The sequence below is a fragment of the Ahaetulla prasina genome, chromosome 2 (assembly GCF_028640845.1).
Source record: "Ahaetulla prasina isolate Xishuangbanna chromosome 2, ASM2864084v1, whole genome shotgun sequence".
In the NCBI taxonomy this organism is placed as follows: domain Eukaryota; kingdom Metazoa; phylum Chordata; class Lepidosauria; order Squamata; family Colubridae; genus Ahaetulla; species Ahaetulla prasina.
In genome coordinates, this window is record NC_080540.1 from 156,331,236 (window position 1) to 156,345,317 (window position 14,082).

A 14,082-nucleotide genomic window follows, 5' to 3' on the forward strand; every position below is an offset into this window, starting at 1 on the left:
TCACCCAGCCGGCTTTCATAGCGTAGGCAGGACTTGAACTTTCAGTCTCCTTATTTTCAGCCTGATGCCTTAACCACTACACCAAACAGGCTCTCTACCAAGGAAACTATGAAGGGAACTCTGTTAAATCTGGTGCAAGGGTTGTAAAATGTTGATAGTTTTGCTGCTTCTCTGTCCTTCACATCCTCTTCTTTTTTCCCCCCCTAGTAAGCATGACGGAACAAAGAATGTACTTGAACCGTCGCCTGATCAGAGTCTCTACGTAAGCAATGCCATTGTCTCCTTTTTTTTTTGCTTCTTCAAACAGTTGGTTGTAATTGTCGCATGCATCACTCCCAAACTGTCCTCACCTGAATCCAACATTCTATTGCAATCCCACTTCTCATGGGCCCTGTACCTCGTGGTAGACATGAAGGGCTGAGTGGGAATCCTGTTTCATCTCACAGGATGAAAAGCCTACAAAGGCCTTGACTTGGATCCAGAGTAATGCAAGCAGACAGTGCTTCTCATTGAGTTGCCTCCTTTCATCTTTGCCCACCTTCTAACACACACAGACACACACACACACACACACACACACACACTGGCTTTTGAGACAGATTTGACTAGAGCAGGGTCTGCAAACTTGGTTTTTAAGACTTGTGGACTTCAGCTCCCAGAACTCTGGGAGTTGAAGTCCACAAGTCTTAAAAAAGCCAAATTTGCAGACCCCTGGACTAGAGGAAAGAATGACCAGGAAAGAGAAGTTGAGACCGCAAATAGGTCTTCTTGTTTATGGAATTCCTTGCTGAGGTTATGAGTCCTGCACAGCCCTTGGGTTGTGCTCTTCCCTGGTTTAATCCCTCTCTCCTTAATCCAGAGGCCGGCTAGCTGGGCACCTTTGAAATAGAAATCAGGCCATTGCTGCTTGTGCCTTCCATTCAGGGAGGTGCTGTCTCAAAGTCTTTTTATGCAAATCAGTTGACCGGGGGCGGGGACACATACACACCTGAACGCAGGTTTAAAAAATGGGCGAAATAAAGTCTGAGCTGATTGTCTGAGTCTTAAAAGAGATTTTAAGAAGTTTCAACTGAACTTCTCTAGTAAGAGAATTCTTCAGCTTGGGTGTCATGGCAGAGAAGATGCTGTTGTCATCCGTCCATCCATCCCCCAATATCAATTATGGATGCTACTGAAGGTGGTAGAATTCTTCTTTTTTTCTTTTTTCCTCTAATTCATCTCCATCTAGGCAACCAGGAGAGACTCAGACACCAGATAAAAATGAACTACTCCCTATAAGCAATGGGTTGGTAGATGATGAACTGCAGAATCCTGAGTATAAAGCGGAGAACTGTCTGCTTGTCAAGGAAGGTAAATAATGTATCTGGCCCTCTTAAATTGGGCAATTGTTGTCCCAGAAATAATCCTTTTGAGACTATGTCCCAAAGGAGCTGCTTTTTCCAGAGGCAACTGGACTTTCTTGTTTTTCTTTGAAGACATTTTGCTTCTCATCCAAGAAGCTTCTTCAGCTCTGACTGGATGGTGGGGAATGGAAGGATTTATATTCTTTGCAGACAGCTGGTCATTAACAACTCTCTAAAAGAATGCAAATGCCCAGCTGTCTGCTACGAGTATAAATCCTTCCATTTCCCACCATCCAGTCAGAGCTGAAGAAGCTTCTTGGATGCGAAACCGAAGAAAAACCAAGAAAGTCCAATTGCCTCTTGAAAAAAGCACCTTTGGGACAACCATGACCTGGATGACTGAGAATCTTCATAGACGTTGCAGAATTGTTTGATTATTTCCATTTTCTCTCTTTACTTTTGGATTTCTCTCATTTGTCTTTCTGAGTTTAGTTTGGCTGATTTGCTCTCCCTTTCTCTTTTTTCTTAGATCCTTTTCTTTGCCAGTCAAATGAAGAGCAACAGGAACCTTCCCTCCTGTTTGATATGCCACACTTGCAGGTGGATGACCCAGATTTCCAAAGCCTGCTCAGTGTTGAGAATATAAGCAATGATATTCCTGGAAATGAAATTGAGGATTTAATGAAGCTCTATGCTAAGGTAGAAGTAGGTCCGTGTCTATAAGACACACATACAATTCTCTACATGTCCTTTAATCCTCCCATTCTTTCTTTGTTGTATATCTTTATAATATACAATCAAGGGCATTGACATATAGGAAAATATATTCTGGTTTCTCTTAGGCCCTCTCCACAAATCTTTGGACAAAAGTTTCTCCCATAAATTTCCACTATTTAACCATTTAAGTTCTTTTCTTAACAGCTATTTCTTCAATTATGCCTGGATTGGGACAAAGCTAGGGATGAAGGGTTGGACAACCTCTGGAATTGCTGAGCCCTCCCTCTCTCTCTCCCTCCCACGCACACCCTTATAGAATTCATGAAAGCTGAAATTTGTTGACTTCCAAAAGGCTTGCATGTTGACTGACTCTTGATTATATTTGGACCAAATTAAGAAAAAGTCAAATAGCTCTTCATTTTGAGTTACAGGGTTTGCAAAAATCAAGTTTGGGAAAAGGAAAAATAATTTACTAGAATCTAGAAAAGTAGTGTGAAAAAGACACCCAGAAATATACAAATGATGTGCTCATTCAATTATTTGGGTCAGATGGAGACCTTTTGAGTTAAGGGCTCAGCATCCATCTAGTTTATTAGCAGGTGTGTTGTTGTTGTTTTCAAAAAAATCAGAGTTGCTGCTTGCTAGAATTAGAGTTACCATGACAGTAATCAATGAATAATACTGAGCTTTCATTTCTGTTTGCTTTGCCTCTCAGCTGTAAATTTGTAAATAAACAGATGCTACAAAATACAGCTTCGGTTTGCATACTTTATGGGAAGCTGACCCAGTCAAGCTGTTCTGGAATTTCCCATCATTTGGAGAAGTAGCAAGGACCAACTAGATCGAAGTGTACTTTGGTAAAATTGAGCAAATACGAGCTGCATCCTCACGAACCCTTTCCTCAAATGCATGTGTGTGATTTTTTTACTACCCTCTGCAATTCTGGGATCTTTCACTCCTTTTATTTTAATAAAAACATTCAGATCATTGTCAGATTCCTGGTTTTTGGTATTTCTGTCCTATCAAGCATGAGGCACAGTCTGTAGATATAGATGTAGAAGTCTGTGATAATAAATCGTAGGAATGGCCTACTAGTGCAGCACAGCTGTCACAGCATTATGTCTTCCAGTTTTTTAAACTTTTTAAAAGTTTGGCAAATTCTGATTTATTATAAAACATTGAACTAGAAGTGTTAACGTGGGACACCACCGGAGGAAAGGGAAGGTTCCAGGAAAGTGTCGTGGGAATCCAGTCTCTCTATCAATGATGCCCCCATAGTTCCCATCATTCCAACACTGTATCAAAGATGTCAATGAAAGCAGTTCGGTTATATTAACTTTGCATAGTGCAGCACTGGATGAGTTCAGGCATCATTCTGCTCTGCCCCTGTAGGATACTAGAGAGGAGGGGGCCGTCTCTCACCTCTATGTCCTTTTTTCCATTTACGGAACTGCTGAATTCATTTCAACTACACAAATAATAGCTTTTTATTGCAGTCAATCATACAAAACACTTCTCATAATCCCTCAAAAAAGGATGAACATACATTTTACATTGTAAATGAAAAGTGTGAGATTCTTGAGTGATTCCTCCCACTTTTGATGATAATAGTTGGCACTTAGTTTTCCTATACATTCTTGGTCACTACATAGCACTACAGTGCACGACAGGAATTGAGCCATATAAATAAAAATAAATACATTAAATAAGTATATTAAATAAATAAGAGCATATAATAGACACACCCTGTTTCTCCCCGGTCACCCTCCCTCAACTTCTCTGTCTCGTTGATTTTTGCATTCCCAGGGAATGAATTGTATTTTCTGGATAATGTGTGCATGTGTGTGAAGGTTTATAATGGAATATTCTCTCTCCCACCACGGAATTGTTCTAACTCAGATAGTTGCATCCCTATTCAATGCGGCACAATGGGAAAAGATGCGTGCTACCAAAACTGCAAACAGCTGCAGGCGCTGTAAGATGACATCCACTACATGCGATTTCTCCCATTCTTGAATTTCTTTGGCTGGGCTGCTGCTTTCCTCCTGTAGTTAGAGAAGAACATAAGTCAGATCTGCATTTTACCCAATTATCAAGGCGTCAGTCCTTGTGAATGCACACCCCAGCAATGCGTTTGGATGCTCGAATTACAGAAAATCATTTGGCAGAATTGAGCCAGTGACTAAACAGGGCTGAAGGGGGACATTTGGAGCTATAGGTCCTCTTGAGGAATTGCCCGATTTTCTTGTGTTTACAGTGTGGTTATGAGAACAGTAGAGGTGTAAGGGATGTAACTTTACTCCTTGTAAAAATAAGAGCCTTTCCTAACATTGTCAATGCCTTCATGAGAAGTAGTAAGGTAATGATAACAAGTCCTTGCACTTGCATTGTTGCAGTGTTCCTGTAATGTCTTCCTTTTGCCTCATAAACATACTTACTTCCTGAAGGAGCTGCAACAAATTAGACATAGCAGTTCGGAGCCCAGTTGTAGTATCTGACTTTGCATACTGTGTCAGAAGTTCCTGATAACGGTGAAGGCCCCGACGAATCTTCATCAGGCACAGCTAAGACGGAGAGAACAAAAGCTGGTGGTCATTTTAATTTGATTCACAAACCAAACTTGGAGATCCTTCAATAGAGGGAACTTGTTTAAAACTACAGGCTTCCTTGTATGGCCCTCCTTACTCGGTTGGGGAACTCTGTGTCATGGGTTCTTTTAACTCTACTCAATTTGATGGGCTCAAGACCCAAAAGAGCCAACATCACAGGTCCCTAGACAATGCACAGAAGCACTTCAATACTATTAAACATTAAAACACTTCTCCACAGCTACTTTTCCTACTAGTACTCCTTACTAGTGCTGCTAGAAAAAAAAACATCTCATCCAAGTTGCTTCGGGCTGCCCCACACCCCTCTCTCTCCCCACACTCAGCTTTTATAGGCAACCTTGCCTTGCTAAGGTGAGGAGGGGGCTTAAAGAGACAGGACAAAAGCAGCACAGGTGCTGGCAATCTTCTGGACAGCCATTCTGCTCTCACACTCTGGTGAGAACAGAACTTGTGTGATCTTTTCCCTCCTCTACCCCCCTCCTTGCCAACTTTTAAAATGCCAGCCTCAAAGCTGCTTTTAAAACATATCCTTTAGAATGGGTGTTCTGCTTTCCTAACTATCGGGAGGGTCTCCAAACATGGCGATGTTTAAGATTCGTGGACTTCAACTTCCAGAATTCCTCAGCCAGCCAAGAATTCTGGGAGCTGAAGTCCACAAGTCTTAAAAGTTGCCAAGTTTGGAGACCTCCACTAAATATGAAAGATGAAGTCTGACTGGGGCTGCTTATTGAAGAAAATGCGATCAGATATGTATTAATTTTTCTCATGCAAAGTTGGAAACCTCTTCTTCCATCTTGGCCCTGCTTCTTCTTTGATTGCCAGCTATAAACATTGTCCCTTTTCATAAAAGCGGCCTTCACATTCATCGACTCAAAGGACAATCCTGCAGCTATGGCACAAAGGATTTAGTATTAGCCAGATTCCTCAGGCCATCTCATGAAGACTTTGTGAATGAGATGCATTCTCTGCATACTGTATTTCTGTATCAGGCAAGTCAACTTTTAGGGAAATTTGGTATACCCATAATAGATTTTTATGCAAGAAATCTCTAGAGTCACCTTATCAGTGAGAGGGGCATCATATATATTTAATAACATGGAATGGAATGAAATAGAATGGAACGGAACAGAATTTTTCTTGGACAAGTATGATTGGACAAAAAGAATTTGTCTCTGGTGTATAAGCTCTCAATGTACATATAAGCGACAAGGGATAAATCATGATCATAATCATAATTTTTCCTTAGAACACAATTTAAGCACTATTGTTCTGTTTTGTACAATTAAATCCATAATAATTTACAATGTCTTCATAGTACCATTCAGCCATTGCTTAAGTAAATATAAAGCCTGTCTGCATAATTATTATTTTTGTACAGTTACAACTGGATGATTTTAGAAACTCTACATCATTAGAGGGGAAATGATTTAAATGTATATAAAAAAAAAAACAGCTATAGACTTAACCAATTTTCAATTGTTCTTGGATTAGTTAAAAACCACCAAGATTACAGAAATCACAGTCCCGTAGAATGAAATATTGTTTTACTGTTTGTGACATTTTTAAGCTTTTCAATATGCCTTGATTTGGGTAGACATAATTACCATGCTATTCTTGCCCAAAGAATCAGGATCACAGTGATCATTGCATTCAATCCGCCGAGGAAATGAAATGTTTAACGGTTTTTCCTAGGGGAAAAAAAATAGAGGCACTAAATATAAAGATGTACATTGAGCATACTTGAAACAAAAATAAATGTTGGAATACACCCATCCCTACCATATATATCTTATCTTTAATCTTGTTCACCTGGCTTTTTTTTTTCTGTTCTGAAATTATATTGAGTAGAAAATGTCTGTCTAGCCCCCTCCACCTGCTTCTCTGTATGTATTCAAGTAAAGACACTGCAGCTATTTTTCAAGCATTTGGATTTGGATATGTGCAAAATTAAATGATCCCTTCCAGGTCTACATTTCTAATCTTTTTTGAGTAGGACGAAGGAGGCAGAAGCTCACATGATCCTAGAACTTTGGGCCATACACACTTTCAGACCAATCCACTTCACAAATGTGATGGTCATAAAATGAGGGAAGACCCTCTCCCAAATTACAGCTTCCTTGAGTTCTCAGAAAAAAGGCAGACTAAAATTTAATAAAAGATTAGACTGAGAAAGTTCAAATGGAAAACGTGAGCAAAATATTTTAATTTCAGCAGTTCTAAGAAATGGGCCTTATGACCCATGCGTGGGTTGTGACAGTTTAAGAAAAGCTGAACTGCAAAATGTGGTCTTTCATAGGAGCCTAATCTGCCTCTGAATCTAGTCACAAGTGACAAATTAACAGACACAGATGTATGAATACAAGTGATCAGAAAAATAAAAAACAGGTCTCGGATGACAACTCAAAGGTGAATCCAAATTGGTCTCGAAAACGAGTAGGGCAAGTAGCTTAACAGTATGTTTATATTTGCTCTTCACCGAGGCCGTTGGTGAAGGAGGAGACTTTGACTATATCATACTTGCTATATTTTTCTTCATTTTTTATGTTTCATTGTAATTTCTTGGTTTGTTGTGAGCCACCAAGAGTCATTAAGAGTCTCTGGCATAAAAGTTTAATATTTTATGGTTTGTTGCAAAGTCAGCCACATGTTTAGGCTGGAGTTGGTGTTTTTATCTATCTGTAGACCGACATAGACAGGTGATGATGATGATGATATACACAGCAACATGAAATCACAGCTGCCAGTTCTTCAGCTGATTTTAACCCTCATTCACTTCAAGCCCTTCCCAAGAACCTAGGATCTCATAATGTATTAGTATAGTATACACCAGGGGTGTCAAACCCGTGGCGTCAAACCCGTGGCGTCATGTGACGTATCGGGACTTTTTTTCCCCCTTTGCTAAACCGGCCATGGGTGTAGCCAGTGTGTGACGCATCCGGCCCAGTGGCCGGGACTGGTATACATGTAAATCCAAACACTGTGGTCTTTTGTAATTGACAAGTTAATATTTAATAATATGCATAATTAAATTAATCTATTAAACCTGTAATTTTAATTCAACTATATTAATGAAATAATTAATGATAAATAATGCTACCAAACAACAGCATCCACCTAATCCACCCCGATCCCTTGGGAAGGATTAAAAATGCCAGATCCAGTCTAAAATATCTGGCTGACTGTGCAACGAACCATAATTATCCTCCAGAAAAAGAAATAATATCCAGCAAGATGTCATACCCATGAAGCATACCTAATTTAGGTTAATTGGCTGGAACTCATTTTTTTTTTTGTTTACATTTATACCTCGCCCTTCTCCGAAGACTCAGGGCGGCTTACAATGTATAAGGCAATAGTCTCATTCTATCTGTATATTTTTTTACAAAGTCAACTTATTGCCCCCCCAACAATCTGGGTCCTCATTTTACCTACCTTATAAAGGGTGGAAGGCTGAGTCAACCTTGGGCCGGGCTCGAACCTGCAGTAATTGCAGGCTTTGTGTTCTAATAACATGGAATGGAATGAAATAGAATGGAACGGAACAGAATTTTTCTTGGACAAGTATGATTGGACAAAAAGAATTTGTCTCTGGTGTATAAGCTCTCAATGTACATATAAGCGACAAGGGATAAATCATGATCATAATCATAATTTTTCCTTAGAACACAATTTAAGCACTATTGTTCTGTTTTGTACAATTAAATCCATAATTTACAATGTCTTCATAGTACCATTCAGCCATTGCTTAAGTAAATATAAAGCCTGTCTGCATAACTATTATTTTTGTACAGTTACAACTGGATGATTTTAGAAACTCTACATCATTAGAGGGGAAGTGATCTAAATGTATCAAAAAAAATAAAATAAACAGTTATAGACTTAACCAATTTTCAATTGTTCTTGGATTAGTTAAAAACCACCAAGATTACAGAAATCACAGTCCCGTAGAATGAAATATTGTTTTACTGTTTGTGACATTTTTAAGCTTTTCAATATGCCTTGATTTGGGTAGACATAATTACCATGCTATTCTTGCCCAAAGAATCAGGATCACAGTGATCATTGCATTCAATCCGCCGAGGAAATGAAATGTTTAACGGTTTTTCCTAGGGGAAAAAAAATAGAGGCACTAAATATAAAGATGTACATTGAGCATACTTGAAACAAAAATAAATGTTGGAATACACCCATCCCTACCATATATATCTTATCTTTAATCTTGTTCACCTGGCTTTTTTTTTTCTGTTCTGAAATTATATTGAGTAGAAAATGTCTGTCTAGCCCCCTCCACCTGCTTCTCTGTATGTATTCAAGTAAAGACACTGCAGCCATTTTTCAAGCATTTGGATTTGGATATGTGCAAAATTAAATGATCCCTTCCAGGTCTACATTTCTAATCTTTTTTGAGTAGGACGAAGGAGGCAGAAGCTCACATGATCCTAGAACTTTGGGCCATACACACTTTCAGACCAATCCACTTCACAAATGTGATGCTCATAAAATGAGGGGAGACCCTCTCCCAAATTACAGCTTCCTTGAGTTCTCAGAAAAAAGGCAGACTAAAATTTAATAAAAGATTAGACTGAGAAAGTTCAAATGGAAAACGTGAGCAAAATATTTTAATTTCAGCAGTTCTAAGAAATGGGCCTTATGACCCATGCGTGGGTTGTGACAGTTTAAGAAAAGCTGAACTGCAAAATGTGGTCTTTCATAGGAGCCTAATCTGCCTCTGAATCTAGTCACAAGTGACAAATTAACAGACACAGATGTATGAATACAAGTGATCAGAAAAATAAAAAACAGGTCTCGGATGACAACTCAAAGGTGAATCCAAATTGGTCTCGAAAACGAGTAGGGCAAGTAGCTTAACAGTATGTTTATATTTGCTCTTCACCGAGGCCGTTGGTGAGGGAGGAGACTTTGACTATATCATACTTGCTATATTTTTCTTCATTTTTTATGTTTTATTGTAATTTCTTGGTTTGTTGTGAGCCACCAAGAGTCATTAGGAGTCTCTGGCATAAAAGCTTAATATTTTATGGTTTGTTGCAAAGTCAGCCACATGTTTAGGCTGGAGTTGGTATTTTTATCTATCTATAGACCGACATAGACAGGTGATGATGATGATGATATACACAGCAGCATGAAATCACAGCTGCCAGTTCTTCAGCTGATTTTAACCCTCATTCACTTCAAGCCCTTCCCAAGAACCTAGGATCTCATAATGTATTGGTATAGTATACACCAGGGGTGTCAAACCCGTGGCGTCATGTGATGTATCGGGACTTTTTTTTCCCTTTGCTAAACCGGCCATGGGTGTAGCCAGTGTGTGACGCATCCGGCCCAGTGGCCGGGACTGGTATACATGTAAATCCAAACACTGTGGTCTTTTGTAATTGACAAGTTAATATTTAATAATATGCATAATTAAATTAATCTATTAAACCTGTAATTTTAATTCAACTATATTAATGAAATAATTAATGATAAATAATGCTACCAAACAACAGCATCCAACAAAGTAAACTTATTGCCCCCCCAACAATCTGGGTCCTCATTTTACCTACCTTATAAAGGGTGGAAGGCTGAGTCAACCTTGGGCCGGGCTCGAACCTGCAGTAATTGCAGGCTTTGTGTTCTAATAACAGGCTTCTCTATTGCCTGAGCTATCCTGGCCCCATTCAGCAGAGCCTTGGCTACAGATGAACCCTGGGCACCTAAAAATCATTTTATCTCAGATTCATGGGGCCTGAATATTTTCAGTTATGCTACATCAGTGTGGCTAAGCATTGGGAAAAGGATGTTTTTCCCCCTTAGTCATGTGAACACAGGGGCCAACCAATGCCGCAATACTAGAGCGACAAGTAGGGGGAAAAGCAGCAGTTGCATCAGAGCATGTGGTTTCAAAATGAAAAGCAATAAGATCGAATATGAAACTTTAAAAAAATGTATTAAGTTACAGGTAGGGAGAGTTATATTAAAAATATCAGAATCAGATTTGTTTTATAGGGGATAAGAATGTTCTAGATAAGAGCAAAAGTGGTTGAGATTTTCAGTAAACCGTTTTACGTGAAAATATTTCAGAACGGCTTTTTCAACATTTGCTGTCAGGTTTTGGATTTTGTTTCACTTTCTTCATCAGATGTGCTGATGGATGTACAATATTGGGAATTCTGTTCTGTATTCACTCTTGATTACATTGGTTCATGGGTATTAGGTAAGATGGCTGTGTGATGATGACCTTTTACATTTAATGTGAGAAAAATTAAGGGAAGCCGTTGGTAGAGTCCCCTAAATCACCTGCATCAACTATCTTCCTGAAGGATAACAGGTAGTTCTCAACTTACGGCCATTTATTTAGGGACCCTTCAAAGCGACAGCACTGAAAAAGTGACTTACAACTAGTCCTCACACCTATGACTATTGCAGCTGCCCCATGGTCACACAATCAAAATTTGGGCACTTGGCAGTTGTTCACGTATTTAAGGCATTTGCAGCATCCCAGGGTCACGTGATCGCCATTTGAGACCTTCCCGGCCAACTTCTGACAACCATAAACAATGGGAGAAGTCAGATTTGCTTAATGACCAGTTGATTCATTTATAATGACTTCAGTGATTCGGTTAACGATTTTGGCAAAAATGGTCTTAAAATTGGGTGCTGCTCACTTAACAACTACCTTGCTTACCAACAGAAATTCTGGTCTCAAAGACTGCCTGTACCTGTCAAAGGCTGTTACCGAGTTACCAGATTGGAAGGACAGTAGATCAGGAAAGGAAGCGAGACAGAAAGAAAGGAAGTAAACTGTTACTCCGTGACTATCATCCATTTGAGGGGGCTAGCAGAAGTGTGGAGGGGGCTCCTATTCTTAACCATGTATCTTGGTGGTTCCTGGAAGACAACCAGAACCATATTTTCATAGTAGCATCCCTAACTTGTCCTAGCTTAGGTGACAGAGGGGCTTGTGTGGATATTTGAAAGGTAGTCATATGGAAATTAGGTTTTCTTTCCTGCAGTCCAAGTTAAAATAACCAGGGAGAATGAATGAATGGGAGAGAGGGGAGGGAGCAAGAGAGAGAGAGAGAGAATGAAGAAAAAAGTCTGCTTAGCAGCCTAAAATTGCCAGTAGGGCTGCCAATCCCATCCTCAGCTTCATTGTGTAATTATTTTCTATGGAAGGACATATGCTGGGAGAAACATAACAATGGTATTTGAACACTGGCTACAGTATATAAAGAGGGCATAAGGAATCTTTTAACAACTAGAGAGGCATCTTTATGTTGGGGTTCGGAGGCTATGAGGAATAGCCCTTATCTGGAGCTAATTCATGGCAAGTGTGATTTTAAGACGTTCCCAATTCTTGCCTGATTTTCTTCATACTAGGATGAAGCCTGCTCTCAAATTTTGTCAGTTTTCTCATGAGATGCCCCTTTTTCAATACTTTCTCCTGTTAGAATCCTGAAAACAAACCTCCTTCTTCAGCCAAATTCTCGTCCTTAAGCAAAAAGAAACAATTCAGTTGTGGGGTCCTTGTCTGGACGAAAAGCACCAAGCTCAGAGAGTTTGGTGCCCACAATTCAGCCCTGACCTACAAATATTCTCTTCTATCAATAACTCAACTGGAAGTTGCCTTCCCTTTGTCTTGCTCCTTTTCTTAGTAAAGGGCCCAGGCTGACAGGCAGCTGAGCCTTCCAATAATTGACAATTCTAACATTCTTAAACACGACATCCAAATTAATCATGTTAGCTATATTTGGTGCTAGAAATGTACAAGTATGTTAAACAAAATCACATGTCGCTTCTGACCTGACTTCACCCAAGGAAAAAAAAAAGGTTCGATTTGGAGCCTTTTACTCTTGTATGTCTCCTGATCAGGAAGATGCCACATATCCCAGCCTTAGGCTAAGGAAAATTCTTCCAGAAAATGAGTCCAAGCAGGATCTCCAGATCAGGAGAAGATGTATTTAACCTTTCACACATACCTTTCAAGCTCTTAAATGAAATCAGGCACCTGTTTTCACATGACTACCGTTTGCATTGTGGGAAAGAAAATGCCCTTTGGAGAGTATTCGGATGCAATATGAATGGGGTTGACATTTGGATCAGAATTTTCCGCATCCAAATTCCAACCTCACGTCTTACAACTGCTACGGCCATCTTTTTGCATCCCTCTAAGTCATTTCTTTGCTCAACCAGAGTTTATTCAATAAACTACAGCTAACTGGTTCGGCACAACATGGCAAATCAAAAACCACAGCTTGCAAAAACTACAAGGATGCATCTGAGGTTTTCAGTTTAGTGCCTCACCTCGACTTGGGAGATCTCATCTGTGATGCCCCACCCCACCCTAAAACTGTAGTCCTATTCAGATCACTCAATGGGGAGGAAAGCTCAGTCATTTCCAACTAACTAAGCCCAAACAAACGTTTCAATTTGCCATAAGGTATTAAGAACAACCTACATAATTATATTCATGATGAGATTCTCCCAATCACTGTATCCTTTTTCTTCCTATCTGGAATTTGGTCCCACTGCATCCTGTGAAGAAGTCAAACCGTTCTCCTACTCACCACTTTAGTTATGTTCAGCTTCTGCAGGTGCTTGAGGATCTCTTGCGAGGCAGTTTTGCAACCCTGCCAATCTATATCACTTTCCCGGGGCAGCCTCATTCCTCTCGAAGCAGTAAATAGGAGGAGGAGGAGGAGGAGGAGGCAAAGAAGGCTGCCCTGCAAGGGATGCCTTGCATTGAGCATCATCTCTGAAGATTTTAGACTGAACTTGAAGTGATGCTGGAGGACCTTGTTTGATACTGGGAGTCAGAGGAACCAGGATCATATTTATCTTGCTACTATAGGTGACTCAGGCATATAGCGGGGAATTCCACCCCTGGGGAGACAGGTGGGGGTGGTATTGCAAGTGCACTGATGTCAGGGATCACTGTGGCCTGATATGGCCAACAATTAGGGTGACAGAGTGAGTCCACCAGAAAAGCAGAAGTGATACCCATTTTTGGGCTCTCCAAAGATCAGTAACCTCAGAGATCAGCTCATTTGCCTAATGATGCCTTTGGGCAAATCATAAATCCCCATTTCTCTCCCTACCTGTAAACATAAACACAGAGAAAAACCCCATAGTATTTTTGTGATCCCAGCTAATATCTTTATCAGAATTAGAAAATGATTGTGGGAGAGGGAAAAAAAAGAATCTAATCTGCTGTCCTCCGACTGACATCAACTCAGAAGACCTTTTGCTTCTCCTTGGGGAATCAAATGATTTTCTATCCATCCCGTTACATTATGAATGTTTATGTATTTGCTCTGTTCAAAAAGAGAATAAAATTTAGCAATCTGAGTTAAGAAAATATATAAACATATAGTGAGTGTTTGCAGAGAATTTCCAGAACACTAGACAGA

General features: G+C 39.8%; 2 protein-coding genes across 9 annotated transcripts in view; one reads left to right on the forward strand and one right to left on the reverse strand.

Annotated features, from left to right (window-relative positions):
* The window catches only part of STAT2 (signal transducer and activator of transcription 2), a 42,259-nt gene extending 39,217 nt beyond the window's left edge, over nucleotides 1–3,042 (forward strand). For 6 of the 8 annotated variants that reach the window (XM_058169552.1, XM_058169553.1, XM_058169558.1 and 3 more), the window contains 3 exons: nucleotides 208–262; nucleotides 1,229–1,350; nucleotides 1,873–3,042. In XM_058169552.1, coding sequence (XP_058025535.1) covers nucleotides 208–262; nucleotides 1,229–1,350; nucleotides 1,873–2,066 — 371 coding nt within the window. In that variant the 3' untranslated portion in view covers nucleotides 2,067–3,042. The remainder of the gene's footprint in view (nucleotides 1–207; nucleotides 263–1,228; nucleotides 1,351–1,872) is intronic. The other 2 variants (XM_058169559.1, XM_058169560.1) reach the window with 2 other exon arrangements.
* A 750-nt stretch (nucleotides 3,043–3,792) lies between these two features.
* IL23A (interleukin 23 subunit alpha) lies at nucleotides 3,793–13,338 on the reverse strand. Its single transcript, XM_058167927.1, has 5 exons — nucleotides 13,240–13,338; nucleotides 8,692–8,775; nucleotides 4,447–4,624; nucleotides 4,182–4,201; nucleotides 3,793–4,105 (listed from the first exon to the last, which is right to left on the reverse strand). The coding sequence occupies exons 1-5, from the start codon at nucleotides 13,336–13,338 to the stop codon at nucleotides 3,956–3,958; spliced, it is 531 nt and encodes a 176-aa protein (XP_058023910.1). The 3' UTR covers nucleotides 3,793–3,955.
* Nucleotides 13,339–14,082: the final 744 nt, after the last annotated feature.

Excerpts from the sequence above, each read along its gene's own strand:
- IL23A (XM_058167927.1), bottom strand. The coding sequence starts at position 13,338 with ATGAGGCTGCCCCGGGAAAGTGATATAGATTGGCAGGGTTGCAAAACT. Across the intron at positions 4,202-4,446 it reads TACAGGAACACTGCAACAAT|CATCCAAACGCATTGCTGGG; the intron begins GCAAGTGCAAGG and ends CTGTAATTCGAG. Across the intron at positions 4,106-4,181 it reads CATCCAAACGCATTGCTGGG|GAGGAAAGCAGCAGCCCAGC; the intron begins GTGTGCATTCAC and ends CTCTAACTACAG.